The sequence below is a fragment of the Leptonychotes weddellii genome, chromosome 11, assembly GCF_054177405.1.
Source record: "Leptonychotes weddellii isolate Sample4059 chromosome 11, ASM5417740v2, whole genome shotgun sequence".
Lineage (NCBI taxonomy): Eukaryota > Metazoa > Chordata > Mammalia > Carnivora > Phocidae > Leptonychotes > Leptonychotes weddellii.
In genome coordinates this window covers 45,621,245-45,637,843 of record NC_138379.1, presented here as the reverse complement: position 1 = coordinate 45,637,843, position 16,599 = coordinate 45,621,245, and the positions used below count along the sequence as shown (strand labels likewise).

Sequence of the window (16,599 nt, the reverse complement as noted above, 5' to 3'; positions counted from 1 at the left end):
GGGCGCCTGGGTGGCTCAGTTGGTTAAGCGACTGCCTTCGGCTCAGGTCATGATCCCAGGGTCCTGGGATCGAGTCCCGCATCGGGCTCCCTGCTCAGCAGGGAGTCTGCTTCTCCCTCTGACCCTCCCCCCTCTCATGCTCTCTCTCTATCTCATTCTCTCTCAAATAAATAAATAAAATCTTTAAAAAAAAAAAAAAATCTTTAACCATGTATGCTTCAAATAAGATGATTTACTGTATATATATTTCTAACTACATTCCTAATATACTGTATATATTTCTAACTCCTTTTTTTCACTTTTAAAATCAATTTAATGAGGTATAATTTACTTACTTTAAATGTGTACACACTTTAAGTGTACAGTTTGATGGATTTTGACAAATATATATACTTGTCACTACACCAATCAAGATATAGAACATTTCCCATTACCCCAAAATGTTTATGCAGGCACCTTTGATTAATGACCCCATCACCCCCACGCATACAGACTTTTCCCCTGGCTCCAGGCAGCCAATGGTCTAGTCAGCTTGCTTTTATTTATTTATTTATTTATTTTTATATTTTTTATTTTTTAAGTAGGCTCCACACCCTGTGTGGGGCTTGAATTCATGACTCTGAGGATCAAGAGTCACATGCTGTACCCACTGAGCCAGCCAGGCTCCCCCTAGGCAGCTTCTTTATGTGACAGCTTATTGGCAAAGAATTTCTAAAGTTGTGACTTAATATTAATACCTAACCTTGAAAAGGGGTTGTAATAGTCTTGTAGCTTTTTCTTTAAAAAACAAAAACAAAACTCTGCCTATTTCACAGAGGGAGAAGTAAAGTTGAGAGGAGTGGATTGTTTACCCAGTGTTAACAGCAGGATAGTTGCAATTTGAGCTTGCCTTGGACAGATACGTAGGCACACTAATCAACTGTTAGTTTATGGATTTCCCTTGATGAACTTTAAAAACGATCTGTGGAGACCTTGATAAGACATCACTTTTTTGATCTTTAATAAGAGCACAACTTATTGTCAAAGATAAAGTGATTTCCTGTGGGCTTTGTATACCTGTCCTATAAGGTCAAGTGAGTTGTATGGCATCTGAAAGGAAGCTCCATCTGCAGTTCATTGTGTCACTTTGGACTTGTGATTTCATCTTGTTCTTATCAATTGCTCTTTTTTACTCCTAGAATTGTAAGGACAATATTACTACTTATATTTGTAGTACCTTTATTTGTATTATCTCATTTATTTCCTTAATTGTGAAGATCAAAGGTGATATTATAAAATTGCTTTGGAAAATATGAAGTTTTTTTGTTTCATTCTGATTCTGAGAAGAATGATGGTTTACTTGCCTTTAGCGACCTGGGGCATTTGCTATTTACCTGGAGCCTTGGCATTTAGACATTTTTGAGTTTCTGGATTTAAAGAAGAACACAGGAAAGGAAGAACAGCGTGCCAGGGACCTTTTCTTTGCCCTTTGGATTCCAGATCTCTTCATGAAACGAGTGGAGACTAATCAGGTGAGAAAGAGGTACCTGTTGGTAAGAACAACTTGATTCATATCAGCTTTCTTTTTTGTCATCTTAAATCATGGTTAGGAAGAGCCCACCTATGTGTTACGCTATGGAAGGCATTTTAAGCAATTTAAGAGATGCCATTCCTGCCCTTTTGGGTTTTTATTCTCTAAAGCAGATTCTATCTGACCTAAATGCTTAAAGGTCATGTATAAACAGGCAGAACTAGATGTTTGAGCCTGAGCCCAAAATGGTTATTTCTACAGCAGATTTCCAAGAGAGTCTATGGAAGCCACCCTATCCCTTGCCATGTTCCTAATGGAGTATGTGCGGTTGGTTATTTCAAGTCTCTTATGGGTTCTTCCCTTTATAGGACTGGTCCTTGTTGTGTCCAAATGAATGTCCTGGTCTGGATGAGGTTTGGGGAGAGGAATTTGAGAAGCTATATGAAAGGTATGGGAAAAATATGAAGTAATAATTTTTAATCATGTGTTTCTTTTATTTGGGGGATTCAAATTTCAAAACGTCATCCTAGCCAGTTTCTAGGAATCTTCAGAAACATCCGGGAGAGAATGTGATTAATAATTTTATTTTGGTCAGATTTGCTACCCAAATCTTCACCAAAATTTGGTTTCTATCTTCTTTCTTTAAAATTTTGTGACTTATAAAGAGGTGCTTTGGTTTTTAATTGATACTTATAAAAATTAAGGTAAAGGGTTATTATTTTGCTTTGTCTCACAGTACATTTGATTTAAAAAGTTATGCTTTATATTGCCCACAGAAATCAAGAACAGCTAGAACACATGTCACTAGTTCATTAAATAATAGCACAGTAGATTTGACTACTTTAGGTGTTATTCCTATTCCTTATGAAGGGTATTGTTGATTTAGTGGGATTTGGGTATATTCTAATGGGTCCAGAGCTGCCTGATTTTCCTTTGTCTCTCTAGCCACAGTAAAATGAATATCCTATTCCTTTTGTTCCCCTTCTGTCTTAGCAAAACATAGTAAACATTTAAGAATTTTCATAATTTTATATTTTAGTGTCTTCAAGTTGTCTGCAATAAAGATTTTCTTAGGGAATATTAAAATAATATTAGCTTTGCCTTTCAGTTATGAGAAACAGGGTCGTGTCCGCAAAGTTGTAAAAGCTCAGCAGCTTTGGTATGCCATCATTGAGTCTCAGACAGAGACAGGTACCCCGTACATGCTCTACAAAGATTCCTGTAATCGGAAGAGCAACCAGCAGAACCTGGGAACGATCAAATGCAGCAACCTGTGCACAGAAATAGTAGAGTATACCAGCAAAGATGAGGTAGGTAGACAAACTTCTGCCCAGAGTCCTGAGAGAAGAATCTTAGGCAGTTAATTTGTGAATCCCTCACTTGATTTCACTTGAGATAGGGGAAGGGAGTTTTCATAGTTTGCTATAAGTAGAAGGGCACTAAAATAGAGATGACAAAGAAAGGAACAGATGTAATCTGTGCCCTTAAATATCTTATAGTCTAAGCCATGTAGGAAAGACTCACTTTTTTTCTTACACACACATTGTTGTAATAATCTTTTCTCGGTGTTCAGTTATGGTGGTTTAGGACAAACACAAGAATGTGTCAGGATGCTCATTCAGTTTAAAGTATGTAAGCAGGTAGAGAGTCCTTTCAGTGAATGGTGAGACAAAATTCTAATGTCAAATCTTTAAGGCGATTCATAGAAGAGGCGAGGCTAGGGATGGGACACAGATTTGATGTAAAAAAAAAAAAGTTTATCGAAAAGCTTTCCATTTGGGAAGAACAGCCTGTCAGACAGATCAGAGACAGGAATAGGTTTTGTGCAGAGAGTTTCAAATAAGTTTGTTCTGATGGAGCAAATACATTATGGTTTGGTATATGGAGAGATGGCTGTGGCTGGGGGAGGGGAGATAGTAGGTGAAATGTCTCGCATGTCACAGAGTAGGAAGCCCTTGTAGGTTCCTGAAAGGAAAATAGCGTCAAAATGCTAGGATGAGAAGGATAGTTCTTGCTTCTGGTAATAGAGTGTCTTGGTGTGAGAGGAGGTTGGAGGTTAGCTTACGGAGATTATTGCAGTAGTTGGATGACAGGCTGCTTGGATGTTGGATGTAAACTATGGAAATGAGGAAGGAGCAGATCCCATATGCTAGGACCTAACACACACGACAAATGAAAAGTTGGGAAGAAAATGGTAAGTGAATTAAACATACTGCTAAGGTTGTGGTTTAATTCAGCCAGAGTTACTGAGCACCAGCTATGTGCAAGACACTGTACCAAGTGCTCTGGGATGTAAATGATTATAGCTCAGGCCCTGCCCTTTGGAAACATATAATTCACTGTTGGAGAAAATTGGCATGTACCGTACTCAAGTAACTATTGTACAAAATAGATTATGCTACAGAGACTACAATGACCCTTCTTAAAACAAAAATCAGATCATATCCTTCCTCCACTCAACACTCCTCTTTGACTTTCCAACCCATCCAGAGTTTGTTCATTTTTTAAAAATTGAAATACAATTCTCCTATCATAAAATTCACCCTTCTAAGTGTACATTTCAGTGTTTTTTAGTATATCCACAAGGTTGTGTAACTGTCACCAGTATCTAAGTCTAGAACACTTTTCATCAACCCAGAAAGAACCCTTGTACCCATTAGCAGTCACTTGCTATTACCCTCTTCCCCCAGCCCCTGGCAACTACTAATCTATTTTCTGCCTCTGGATTTGCCTCTTGTGAACATTTTCTATAAACAGAATCATATAACATGGTGGTCTCTTGTGTCAGGTTCTTTCACTTAACATGTTTTCAAGGCTTATCTGTGTTGTAGTATGTATTAGTACTTCATTCATTTCCATCCAGAATTCTTACAGTGCCCTGTGGGTTCATGCACAACTGAGTATGCCCATCTCATCTCCTGTTACTTTCCCCCTTGCTCACTGTGCTCCAGCCCTACTAATTTCCAAGTATATCAAGCACATTCCCTCTTCAGGATTTTTGCCTTTTACTTTGAATGTTAAAATGCTCTCCTCCACCAGATAGCCACGTGGCTTGCTGTCTAACCTTTTCAGTTCTTTGTTCGTATGTCTCATTCTCAGTGAGATCTTCCTTGACAACTCTATTTAAAAATGGCACTCCTTCTGTCCTTATTCCTAGAACTCTTTTGTCTTTTCCTGCCTTATTTTTCTCCCTAGCATTTATCAGACTTATGCAATCTGAGCTATGCTTTAAAACTGGGTACTTAGGCAATGTGTAGAATTGAGTTAGATATGAAGGGCATGAGGGAGTCTAGGTGAGAGGAGTTGAGATTTTGGGTTAAGATAGTCCAAAGTGGAAAAGGAAGTGTATTCATTCAGCATTAGTAAGCATTTATTATGTACCAGATGTGGTACTAGTACTAAAAATATAAGGTTAAATAAGATATGTTTCTTTCCTGAAAAAGCTTACCACCTAGTGTAGTGTAGTGGAAAATCACCTGAAGAGCTTTTGCAAAATTCACAAATTTGATACCCTATTGTTAGGAACTTATCAGAATCTCAGTAAGAGTAAGGTGGGAATGTGTAATTTGGAAGAGCTTTCTGCAGTGATGGAAATGTATCTGGTGGCTGTTGAGCACATGAAATATGACTAGTGCCACTGAGAAACTGAATTTTTAATTTTATTTAAATAGCTACATGTGGCTAGTGGCTACTGTATTGGACAGCACACATCTACTGACTGAGACAGATACACATAAGAAATTAGAGCACGATGGGAGGTCTGTCTGGTAATAGAGCCATGGACTATGGAACACAGATTCTCTATCTTACCTATTTCACTGGTGCATGTTACAACTCACACGTGGATAGGTATTGGGATTTAGAAATGAACGATGAAGAGGGAGAAGATAAAGATACAAATTTTATAGTGTTAGAGGCTTACATGGTGTCATCATTGACACAGGGGGAAGAAATAAAAATTGTGTGATTCTTGACTCTTTTTCTTTGCATTCCAGGTTGCAGTCTGTAACTTGGCTTCCCTGGCCCTGAACATGTATGTCACATCAGAACACACATATGACTTTAAGAAGCTGGCTGAAGTCACCAAAGTCATTGTCCGAAACTTGAATAAAATTATTGATATTAACTACTACCCTGTCCCAGAGGTATGAATAGAGGTCTCTGCTTATTGGTAATTCTTGAAATCCAAGTTGGAGGGAGCTTATCATGATCTGCCAGTCATCATTTAAGCGGCTGTCATTGGAATGGTGTGAGAAAACAGAGATAAAAAAAAGAGCATGTATCATTTGGTGCAGAGTGTTGCCTTTTCTGTTCAGTAATGTCTCCTTCTTCTCTAAATCTGTTGGCACAAAGGCATGCTTATCAAATAAACGCCATCGCCCCATTGGAATCGGGGTACAAGGTCTGGCAGATGCTTTTATTCTGATGAGGTATCCTTTTGAGAGTCCAGAAGCCCAGCTACTGAATAAGCAGATCTTTGAAACCATTTATTATGGAGCCTTGGAAGCCAGCTGTGACCTGGCCAAGGAGCATGGCCCATATGAAACCTATGAGGGCTCTCCAGTCAGCAGAGGAGTAAGTATATGGATGAAATTTCTTTTTGCCTCTAAGTTCTTACAGTAGGCTGAATGGTAGCCTACAAAAAGATGTGTTCACATCCTAATCCCTGGACCTATGAGTGTTAACTTTTTGGATTTCAAAAGGGTCTTTGCAGATGTAATTAAGGATTTTGAAATGAGATTATCCTGGATTACCCAGGTGGGCCCTAAATCCAGTGACAATAGTTCTTACAAGAGACAGAGAAGAGGAGGAGGCAACATGACCATGGAGGCAGAAGTCAGAGTAGTGCATCCACAACCCAAGAATGCTGATAGCCACTAGAAGCTGGAAGAGGCAAAGAACAGAATCTCCTCCAGAGCCTCTGAAGGGAGCAGAGTCCTCCCAACATGTTCATTTTGGGCTTCTGGCTTCCAGAACTATGAGAATAAAATTTTTTTTTTAAATATGGAACGCTTCATGAATTTCTGTGTCATCCTTGCACAGGGGCCAGGCTAATCTTCTCTGTATCATTTCAATTTTAGTATATGTGCTGCCGAAGTGAGCACAGATTTTTATTTTAAGCCACCAAATTTATGGTAATTTGTTATACCAGCCATAGGAAACTATACTCTGTTTTAATGTGTTTTTTTTTTAAGATTTTATTTTATTTTTTAGATTTTTTATTTATTTGAGAGAGAGAGAGAGAACAAGCTGGGGGGAGGGGCAGAGGGAGCAGGAGAAGCAGACTCCTCGCTGAGCAGGGAGCCCCATGTGGCGCTTGATCCCAGGACCCCACGATCACAACCTGAGCTGAAGGCAGACAGTTAACCAGCTGAGCCCCAGGCACCCCAAGATTTTATTTTTGAGTAATCTCTACACCCAACAAAGGATTTGAACTTATAACCTTAAGATCAAGAGTCTCATGCTCCACTGACTGAGCCAGCCAGATGCCCCTTTATTTTAATGTTTTATATGGAACTAGTCATTGGTAAAAGCGACTTAAGAAGAATTCTAACTGTATTAGTTTTCTTTTGCTAGATTTAGTAGATAAAAACAACATACATTATCTCCATTTCCTTGAGTCAGGGGTCCAGGCTTGCCTCAGCTACATTGTTTTCTTTGGGTCTCACAAGGTTATAGTCAGGGTGTGTTTTTTTTTGTTTTTTTTTTTAAGATTTTGTTTATTTATTTGAGAGAGAGAGACACAGCGAGAGAGGGAACACAAGCAGGGGGAGTGGGAGAGGGAGAAGCAGGCTTCCCGCGGAGCAGGGAGCCCGATGTGGGGCTCGATCCCAGGACCCCGGGATCATGACCTGAGCTGAAGGCAGACGCTTAACGACTGACCCACCCAGGTGCCCCAGTCAGGGTGTTGATAGAGGCTGCGGTCTCCTCTGAGGCTCAGAGTCCTCTTCCAAGCTCACCTGGTTTTTGGCGGAATTCATTTGTTTGTACCTGTAGAACTCATGACATTGTGCTTCTTCAAAGCCAGTAGGAGGGAGAGTCATTTCAAGAAGGCCCCAGTCCAGTTGCTCTTTTGAGGGTTTTCATCTGATAAGTCAGGTACACTCAGGATATCCTCTTTTGTTTAACTCAAAGTTAACTGATTTGTAACCTTAATTACATCTGCAGAAACTTTTCATCTTTGCCATAATTATGTAAGTAACATCCATCATATTCCCAGGTCTTGTCCACACTCAGGAGGAGGACATTATACATGGCCTGTGCACCAGGGGGTGAGAACCTGGGAACTGTCTTAGAATTCTGCTTTCTACACTGCCTTTATTATTGGTAGTATGAGTCTCTTCTGTATAAAATAAAATGTTATGTTATTTTTAGTCCTGATGTTCCTGCTGATATTTAGGAAATCTGATATCCAGTGGTTTGCAAATAGGTGTTTAATAGCTAAGTAAATAGATCAAGGCAATTAAGAAAGATGAAATTGGAGTAACATTTTTACTGTACAAAAAGAGAATGCATCTCAGCCACATACTTATGAATGTTAGGATTTCCCGGTTTGTAGATATGATACGAATTCTCTGAGGGCTCACATCAGGGACATGGGGAAGAGATAAGCCAGGTTTCTTAGCCTGCTTTTGATCAATATGACTGCATGAAAGTTTGTCCAAGGAAATCTCTAGACCTTGGATTCCTCACACAGTTCTACTAGAAGACATTTGTTGGGTTGTGGGGAATGGCAGTTAGTCATTTGGTTTTTGTCATTGTTTTAAATTGTTATAGAGTGATTTGTCATAAGTTTGCATTGTTTATTCCCTAGATCCTTCAGTATGATATGTGGAATGTTACTCCCACAGACCTGTGGGACTGGAAACTTCTCAAGGAGAAGATTGCAAAGTAAGCAAAGAGATGTAAGGTAGTTTTGAAGTAAGGAGGGTTTAGGTTCTCATTCTGGCTTTCAGAAGTTAGGTGTGTTATTTTAACTTCTGAAACTCATTTTTTCTCTTTTAAATGGGGCTAAAATGACCTATCTACAGAACTATTTTTGTAAAAATACTTTGTAAGATAATATATGAATAGTAACCTACAAATTGCTTGGTGCAATGAAAGCATTTTAATAAATGGTAGGTATTATTAGTTGATCTTATTTTAGGGGCTTAACTACCTGGATTAAGCAATTCTTTTTCTCATTAAACTTCATATTTCCAAGTGTGCTTGCTTTTTAAAAGTTTTTCACTTTTATTTATTGCTTAACTCCCTTGGGCACCTAAATGGCTTTTGCTGAATTGGTTGTCATAGGAGTAGGTTAGGAATTTGGAAGAGCTTTTGGAGGGTAATATGTTAAACTGTGAAAGAAAAATGTAAAACTTGAGGTTTTTAAGGCCTTTCAAGCTAATAAACATAAAAGATTTAAGGGCGGGTAGCATGTTTTGCTTAATGAATAATAAATTGTTTTCACTTTCTTCATGAGCCTGTCATCTCTGGGTTAATGCATATGCAGAGTGTTTAATGTTTACAGAAAGAAGCAGTAACTTTAAAATACTCTTTAAAAAATATCTATTTGCCTTAAAATTGTTTTATTACTTAATAATACATGTTAGAAAATTTTGGAAAACGTATGTGTGAAAGGGAGTAAAATGAAATTATCCCAATACCACCTCCTAAAAATCTGTTTGTATCTTTTTGTCTTTCATCTTTCAGACTTTCTTCTGAATGTGTGTGCCTGGGTACATTTATATGCAAATTCAACTTTTACAAAAATGGACATGTATTTTATTTTTTGTTTTTTTCTTCCTCAAAATACCATGGATATTTTTCTGTACACAACTTTTTAAAATTTCAAAATTAATACATGAATAGCAAAGTTCAAATACAGAAACAAAATGGAAGGTGAAAGCCCTTCTTTATACCTCTTCTGCCAACCACTTGTTCCACAAAACAAATACAAACCAACTTATTCCTTTTACCAGAGATAACCATTGTTAATGGTGTGTATTTTTCTAGACCTTTTTCAGTACATTTGCAGATGCACACAGTTTTGTTATAAAAATATGATCAAACTTGACATATTCTAAGATTTATTTTGGACATCTTTCTCTTAGTACATGCAGACCTACCTAATGTTTTTAATGATTACAGACAATTCCATAGTTTGGTGTGTCTTTTATATATATATATTATATATATATATATGACTTTTCAAAATGTTTTCCTATCTTTGGACAGGAAATCACTGTCCACTTTGCTGAGGAAGTAAGACATGAAGTCGGTTGGTGGTTTTCTTGATACCTCAAAACTAGAGAGTGACAAAGTGAGATTAAGATCCTGGTTGTACAGATTCCATTAGGATATGAAGCTTTAAGCTAAGTACTGTATAAATCCAGAGGTATAGAATATAGGAAAGACCAAACTCTTGGTGTTTGAGAAACTTAAGACTTACTAAGTAAGGTGAGACATGTAGCACAAGTAAAGTGTACATAAAGGTACAGGTCATAGAAAATGTTTGCAGAAGAAATACTTATATTTGGCTTTTGTATTTAATATTTTCTGCCAGGTCGGGAAAAATGTTCTAGAGTGGTCATCTCTTAGGCTGAGCTTTGAAGGACGAGCTAAGGGCAGTTTGAAGATTTCTCAGTGTTCAGATAGTATATTCTTCCTTAAAGCACTCTCTTTGGCAGTGAATAGAGTCAAAAGATGTTAAGCTTCCTCTAGGAACTTATGATTGAAGAGGTCATAGAGGAAGTCAGGAATATACTTTGAGCATAATTTTTCCCTATGGAGAATTTTGGTGATAGATGTCAGATTCTGACCACTTTCACATCATTATGTTTCCTGAGAGGGCTTAGCACAGTAATCATAGAGCACGTAGAAAAGAATGAGGGTTGAATGAATGTACCCTGATACAGGTGGGGACTCTTCAACAGCCATTCTATTATTTCCTTGGGCAAGCTAGTGTGTCAAGTGCTAATAAGTCATGGCATGATAAGAATCGCCAGCAGTAAAATTGTGCTAATTTTGTTTAGGAGTCAGGCATTTAGGAGAGGGGCAAGCTATACCACTCATACTGTGAGTTGCATCTCTATAGGGGTTAAATTCAAAAGTCATTATGTGAGTCTAATGCAGGTATGACGTCACTCATAGCATCTGCATTTACTGCAGTGACCTGAAGTAGCTGCCTTCCTGGCAGATTGTAGTTTTAGTACCAGCACCTAATAATCTCCTTTTCTTTAGGTATGGTATAAGAAACAGTTTACTTATTGCCCCGATGCCTACTGCTTCAACTGCTCAGATTCTGGGAAATAATGAGTCCATTGAACCTTATACCAGCAACATCTATACTCGCAGAGTCTTGTCAGGAGAATTTCAGGTGAGAAGATCACAACTAGACCTACAGGAGATCTTGCAAAAGCCTGTTGTTGGGAGTAACTGCCAACTCATATTTAGTATGTCCTTTTTGCTTAGTATGGGGGCAAAGCTTTGATAAAGTGAGTCCACTTTATCTCCAATATTATTCTAAGTTATTTAATAATAGACATTTAACAAATATCTGTTAAAAGAATGAATGATTGAGGGGCGCCTGGATGGCTCAGTCGTTAAGCGTCTGCCTTTGGCTCGGGTCATGATCTCAGGGTCCTGGGATCGAGCCCCACATCGGGCTCCCTGCTCCGTGGGAAGCCATCTTCTCCGTCTCCCACTCCCCCTGCTTGTGTTCCCTCTCTGTGTGCCTTCTCTCTGTCAAGTAAATAAATAAAATCTTTAAAAAAAAAAAAAAAAAGAATGAATGATTGAGGGTCAGGTACGAAAGTAGCTTGTTGATATTAGAGTTCACAAGATATTTAACCATTCTGTAATCATAATGATGTATACTATGACCTCAGATGCTTAAGTTGATGATACTCAAGATGTATACAGTGAAACTCAAGATGTATATAGAAGCAAGAAGTATATGGAACCATGACAATAGTTCTCAACCTGGTTTACAAATTAGAATTTCTGGTGGGTAGCACCAGTGTTTTTTTAAAGTTCCCAGGTAATTCTAATGTGCAGCTAGGGTTGAGAACCACTAATTTTTTTTTAAATTTTTTTTAAAGGTTTTATTTATTTGACAGAGAGAAAGACAGCCAGAGAGGGAACACAAGCAGGGGGAGTGGGAGAGGGAGAAGCAGGCTTCCCGCGGAGCAGGGAGCCTGATGCAGGGCTTGATCCCAGGACTCTGGGATCATGACCTGAGCCGAAGGCAGACGCTTAACGACTGAGCCACCCAGGCGCCCCGAGAACCACTGATTTAAAAGATTTTATTTGTGAATTTCCAGATTACCTGAAATAAATTTCTGTAAGGTTTGGAGTAGATACATTTCTAATTTTTCTTCTTAAGTATTTATTGTATCCTTACTTAAGGGGGAAAAAAAGAAGTAATCCACATAGATTTACCCATCTTAGGCAATGCTAGTTCTTTTTATTTTTGTAAATATCATGTTTCTTGAATCACAAATCAAGAATTTAAAGGAATATAACTTTTGTTTGGTAGGATGGGCCTCTCAGTCTTATAAAATATAGAATTTACCAACTAATTTAATGTTAAATACTTCTTCAGTGATCTTATTTATTTTAAGCTCCAGGCCTGTGATCCTTTTTAGGCTCTGTCATTCTTATTTATTCCTTGACATCTTTTTTGCTTTTCTATTCAGATTGTAAATCCTCACTTACTGAAGGATCTTACTGAGCGGGGCTTGTGGAATGAAGAGATGAAAAATCAGATTATTGCATGCAATGGTTCTATCCAGGTACAGAATGAAAAATCAAGTGTGCTCTTTAGAAGCTAAGTTGGACATTGGTACCTTCTCACTTACCCCATGCAGTGGAGAGAAAGGTTATTCACTGTGGTCATATGGGCTTATGTTAACCTCTGCATTGTTGTGCTAGTATTATATACATTTTCACATAGCTAGGCTTTACCCTCTTGTTTGTGCAATAATATGAAGCAGTAGTTTCTGACTTTTCTGTACATTAGAACCAGTTGGGGAGCTTTTAAAATTGTGAAGCTTAGGTTGTACCCCGTAACAGTTAAATTAGAATGTCTGGAAATGGGAGCCAGGCATTAGTATTTTTTTAAATACTCCCTAGGTATTTAAAATTCCAAAATGCATTAAAGTTTGGGGACCACTGATATAAAGTGTGAAATTAGAGTCAAACTTATTTAAAAAGTATGGTGGAGACTGAGGACTCAAAAGTCCAAAAAACAGAGCGACAGATAGTGTTTAACAATAAAATATTTGCAGCCAAGAATCAAGAAGTGTTTATTTTTGTAGGTGGAGGCCTCTGTCTAAACATTTGTCTCTCTGCCAACACAGATAAGGATTTCTGTAACATTTCTATATTTGCTGGCAGAAATGGTAGCATTAGCTAGTCTGTATGTTTTGATGCAAATTAACCCTAGACCTAAGAAAACATTATTTCTATTGACTCCAAAAGGGGTTTGTTTCATTGCTTCCCTTGATTGTCTGTCTGTGAGTTACAGCCCTGATTACTTGTGTTTTCTGTAAAATTCAAGGGTCATTTTTTGCTGCTTAATAAATTATTATAAGTACCTTTAGAACAATGAATATTTTGGCTATAATCCGAATAGAAATGGATCTTAAAATCATTACCACTAGCCAGATATTTTGTTGATTAAATGGAGTTTCGTTGAACATTCTAAACCAGAGGTGAGCGTCTTAGGAAACTTGATAGGGATCATATTGTATGATGATGATACGGTCAGACCTGGCAGGAAGTAGAACTAAGGCCAGACCCTTGTGTCATTAATTACGTTAATTGTCCTGATTTCTTCAGCCAGACTGCAATAAACATTTGTTTTTTCTTCTTCAGAGCATACCAGAAATTCCTGATGACCTGAAGCAACTTTATAAGACTGTTTGGGAAATTTCACAGAAAACCGTTCTTAAGATGGCAGCTGAAAGAGGTGCTTTCATTGATCAAAGCCAATCTTTGAACATCCACATTGCTGAGCCTAACTATGGCAAACTCACCAGTATGCATTTCTACGGCTGGAAGCAGGTTGGTGGAGGAAATCAAGGAAGTTGGGATATTTTGGAATTAGAACAGTTTTATATTCTAGCTACCTATTAAATATTGCCACCTAGCAGTTCTTTCACTTCAATATCTTAAAACCAAATCATGGTTTTTGTACCAGATCAAGCTCTCACTTCGGATTTTCTTGTTTCTTTTAGGATTATTTCATTCTTAGGTATGAAACCTTGGAGTTACCTACAACTCTCCCCTTATTCTCCATACAAACACTCACCAAGTTGTGGTGGTTGTTCCTTTGTACTGTTTCTTGAATATCTTTCTTCCTGTTCCACTGCCATTATTCTTAAACTTCTTAACTGATCTCCCTGCTTCTAGTATCTGCTCTAGGCTGTCTTGTGCACTGCTGCTGTTTCTAAAATGAAACTTTTACATGCGTCAACCCACTATTCAAAAACATCCTTTGTTTCCCCACTTTAACGATATACAGTATAAAAGCCAGTTACTTAGCTTCTCATTGCCAACTGTAAAGTCCTGTGATTCTGGATTCTATCCTTATTACCTGGCAATCTTCTGGGTATTTATATAGATTTCCAATTTTTTTTTTTTTTTAAGAGGCATTTATTGACCACATACTGTGTGCCAAGACTGGGGATACTGAATAGAAGATGATCCTTATCCTTGAAGTAGTCACCATCTGTTCTTTACAGAGACACAATCTAGCTCTATAAATAGTTATAAGACAGACATGTTTTAGGCAAACTTGTAAGTTATACACATCAAAACAAGAAAAGACTAAAGAACAAAAATATTTGACATTTCCAAAGAGGTAAGCTTTTTTAGTGGCAAAAGGAACACAGTATACTGTCTGACTCTACCTCTTTAAGCATTTTTGAAAAGGCTTCCTAGAGGAGTTGGAGTTTCAGGTATAGAAAACAGTCTGACTTGGTTTATGGAAATGTATTTTAAACATTGGTCTCGAATGCCTAGTATTCTTACAATTTCTAGTAGTTGTATTTGCTTCCTTTGTAGGGTTTGAAGACTGGGATGTATTACTTAAGGACACGACCAGCAGCAAATCCAATCCAGTTCACTCTAAATAAAGAGAAGCTGAAAGATAAGGAGAAGGCAACAAAAGAAGAAGAGAAGGAGAGGAACACAGCAGCCATGGTGTGCTCTCTGGAGAATAGAGAGGAATGTCTGATGTGTGGGTCCTGAGGAAAGGCTTAGAAGAGACCAGCACTTCCTCACAGCCAAACTACTTCTTGAGCATAGATAGGTGTAGTAGGTTTGCTTGAAGTGCTAAGGCTTTGCTGGACCTTAATGCAGCAAAAAGATCAGTCAATTTAAAGTACTGTTTCTATATAGTGTGAAAGTATTAATTTTTTAAATTGATATCTTGGGAATCAAAGTAGAAGTTTTAGGAGTGCAAAAGAAGTCACCTTGCAAATAGGGAGTGATTGAGTAGGGTTTCATTGCCCACCTGGCACCCTTTTCTGGTGACCTCAGTTTTCGTAAGGAAACTTCATTTTGCTGCTTTGACTGGTGGGTCCATAGAAACAAAACTGAGTCAACCTGTGAGAAGTGCTGACAGGACCTTTATCTGGATAAGGTCCTATAGGTCATTCTGAAATAAATGTTTCTAAGTGACTGTGTGAGACCAAATTTGTCATTTATTTTCATACAGAGGTTAAATTTGAAAAAAACATTTTCTGAACTTTGAGAGTTCAGGGAAGAAATTTTAAGAAAAATTACCTAGATGCTGTGCAGAATTCTGATTTTAACATATGCCTATTTCCTCTTTTTATTGTGGTAAAATATACATAACATAAATATTACCATTTTACCCACTTTAAAGCATATAATTTAGTGGCATGAAGTACATATACAATATACAACCATCACCACTACCTATTTCAAGACATTTTTTATCATCCCACACAGAAACTCTAAAACAATAACTCCTCATTCCCTTCTCTCAATCCCTGGTAATCTCTGTTCTACTTTCTGTCTTTGAAGTTATTTATTCTAGGTACCTCATATAAATGGAATACTACAATATGTGACCTTTTGTGTCTGGCTTACTTCACTTAACATGTTTTCAAGGTTCATCCATGTAGCATATAGCAGAATTTAATTCCTCTTAAAAGCTGAGTAATATTCCATTGTAGTATATATCACATTTTGTCTATCCATTCATATGTTAACGGACATTGGGGTTATTCTCACCTGTTGGCTATTGTGAATAATGCTGCTGTGAACATTGATGCACAAGTATCTGTTTGAATTACTGTTTTCCGTTTTGGGGAGTGTATACCTAGAAGTGGAATTGTGGGAATATATCATAATTCTTTGTTTAACTTTTTGAGGAACTGCCAAACTTTTTTTTTTTTTTTTTAAGATTTTATTTATTTATTCATGAGAGACAGAGAGAGAGAGGCAGAGGGAGAAGCAGGCTCCCAAGGAGCAGAGAGCCGATGCGGGACTCGATCCCAGGACCCTGGGATCATGACCTGAGCTGAAGGCAGACGCTTAACCATCTGAGCCACCCAGGCGCCCACTGCCAAACTTTTTTATTGGAGTTGCACCATTTTACATTCCTACCAGTAGTGTACGAGAGTTCCAGTTACTCCACATCCTTGCCAACAATTGCTAGTTTTTTGTATTTTTGATAATAGCCATCCTATTGGCTTTTGACAGTTTGATTTTAATGTATCTTGGTGTGGATCTCTGAGTTTATCCTCCTTGATGTTTGTTGAGCTGCTTGGATCAGTAGATTGACATCTTTCATTAAATTTGGGAAGTTTTCAGCCATTATTTCTTCAGATAATCTTTTTGCCCATTTCTTTCTTTTCCTTCTGGGACTCCATAATGCATCTTTTGGTCCACTGCTTGTGTCCCACAGGTCCCTTAGAGTTCATTCACTTTTCTTAATTCTTTTTTTGTTCCTTAGACTCAATAATTTCAGCTGTGCTATCATCATGGTCATTGATTTTTCTTCACGCTCACATCTGTTGAGCCCCTTTAATGAATTTTTTATCTCAGTTATTCTTTTTTTTTTTTTTTTT

The 16,599-nt window shown here is 37.7% G+C and overlaps 1 protein-coding gene and 1 non-coding gene across 2 annotated transcripts; one reads left to right on the top strand and one right to left on the bottom strand.

The window, feature by feature from the left end:
• Window positions 1–1,319: 1,319 nt before the first annotated feature.
• RRM1 (ribonucleotide reductase catalytic subunit M1) lies at window positions 1,320–15,182 on the top strand. The gene is made up of 10 exons (XM_081798718.1): window positions 1,320–1,511; window positions 1,879–1,958; window positions 2,619–2,820; window positions 5,506–5,655; window positions 5,864–6,085; window positions 8,325–8,401; window positions 10,736–10,871; window positions 12,193–12,288; window positions 13,373–13,561; window positions 14,564–15,182. Exons 1-10 carry the CDS (start codon window positions 1,488–1,490, stop codon window positions 14,747–14,749), a joined length of 1,362 nt encoding a protein of 453 aa, XP_081654844.1. The 5' UTR covers window positions 1,320–1,487; the 3' UTR covers window positions 14,750–15,182.
• On the bottom strand, window positions 6,509–6,615 carry LOC115940576 (U6 spliceosomal RNA). Its single transcript, XR_004075310.2, has one exon. It is a non-coding gene; the product is annotated as a U6 spliceosomal RNA (small nuclear RNA).
• Window positions 15,183–16,599: the final 1,417 nt, after the last annotated feature.

Bases quoted from the DNA above. Each gene is read 5' to 3' on its own strand.
- RRM1 (XM_081798718.1), top strand. From the start codon at position 1,488: ATGAAACGAGTGGAGACTAATCAG. The intron at 6,086-8,324 runs GTAAGTATATGG...TTTATTCCCTAG, and splicing joins GCTCTCCAGTCAGCAGAGGA to ATCCTTCAGTATGATATGTG. The intron at 13,562-14,563 runs GTTGGTGGAGGA...CTTCCTTTGTAG, and splicing joins ATTTCTACGGCTGGAAGCAG to GGTTTGAAGACTGGGATGTA.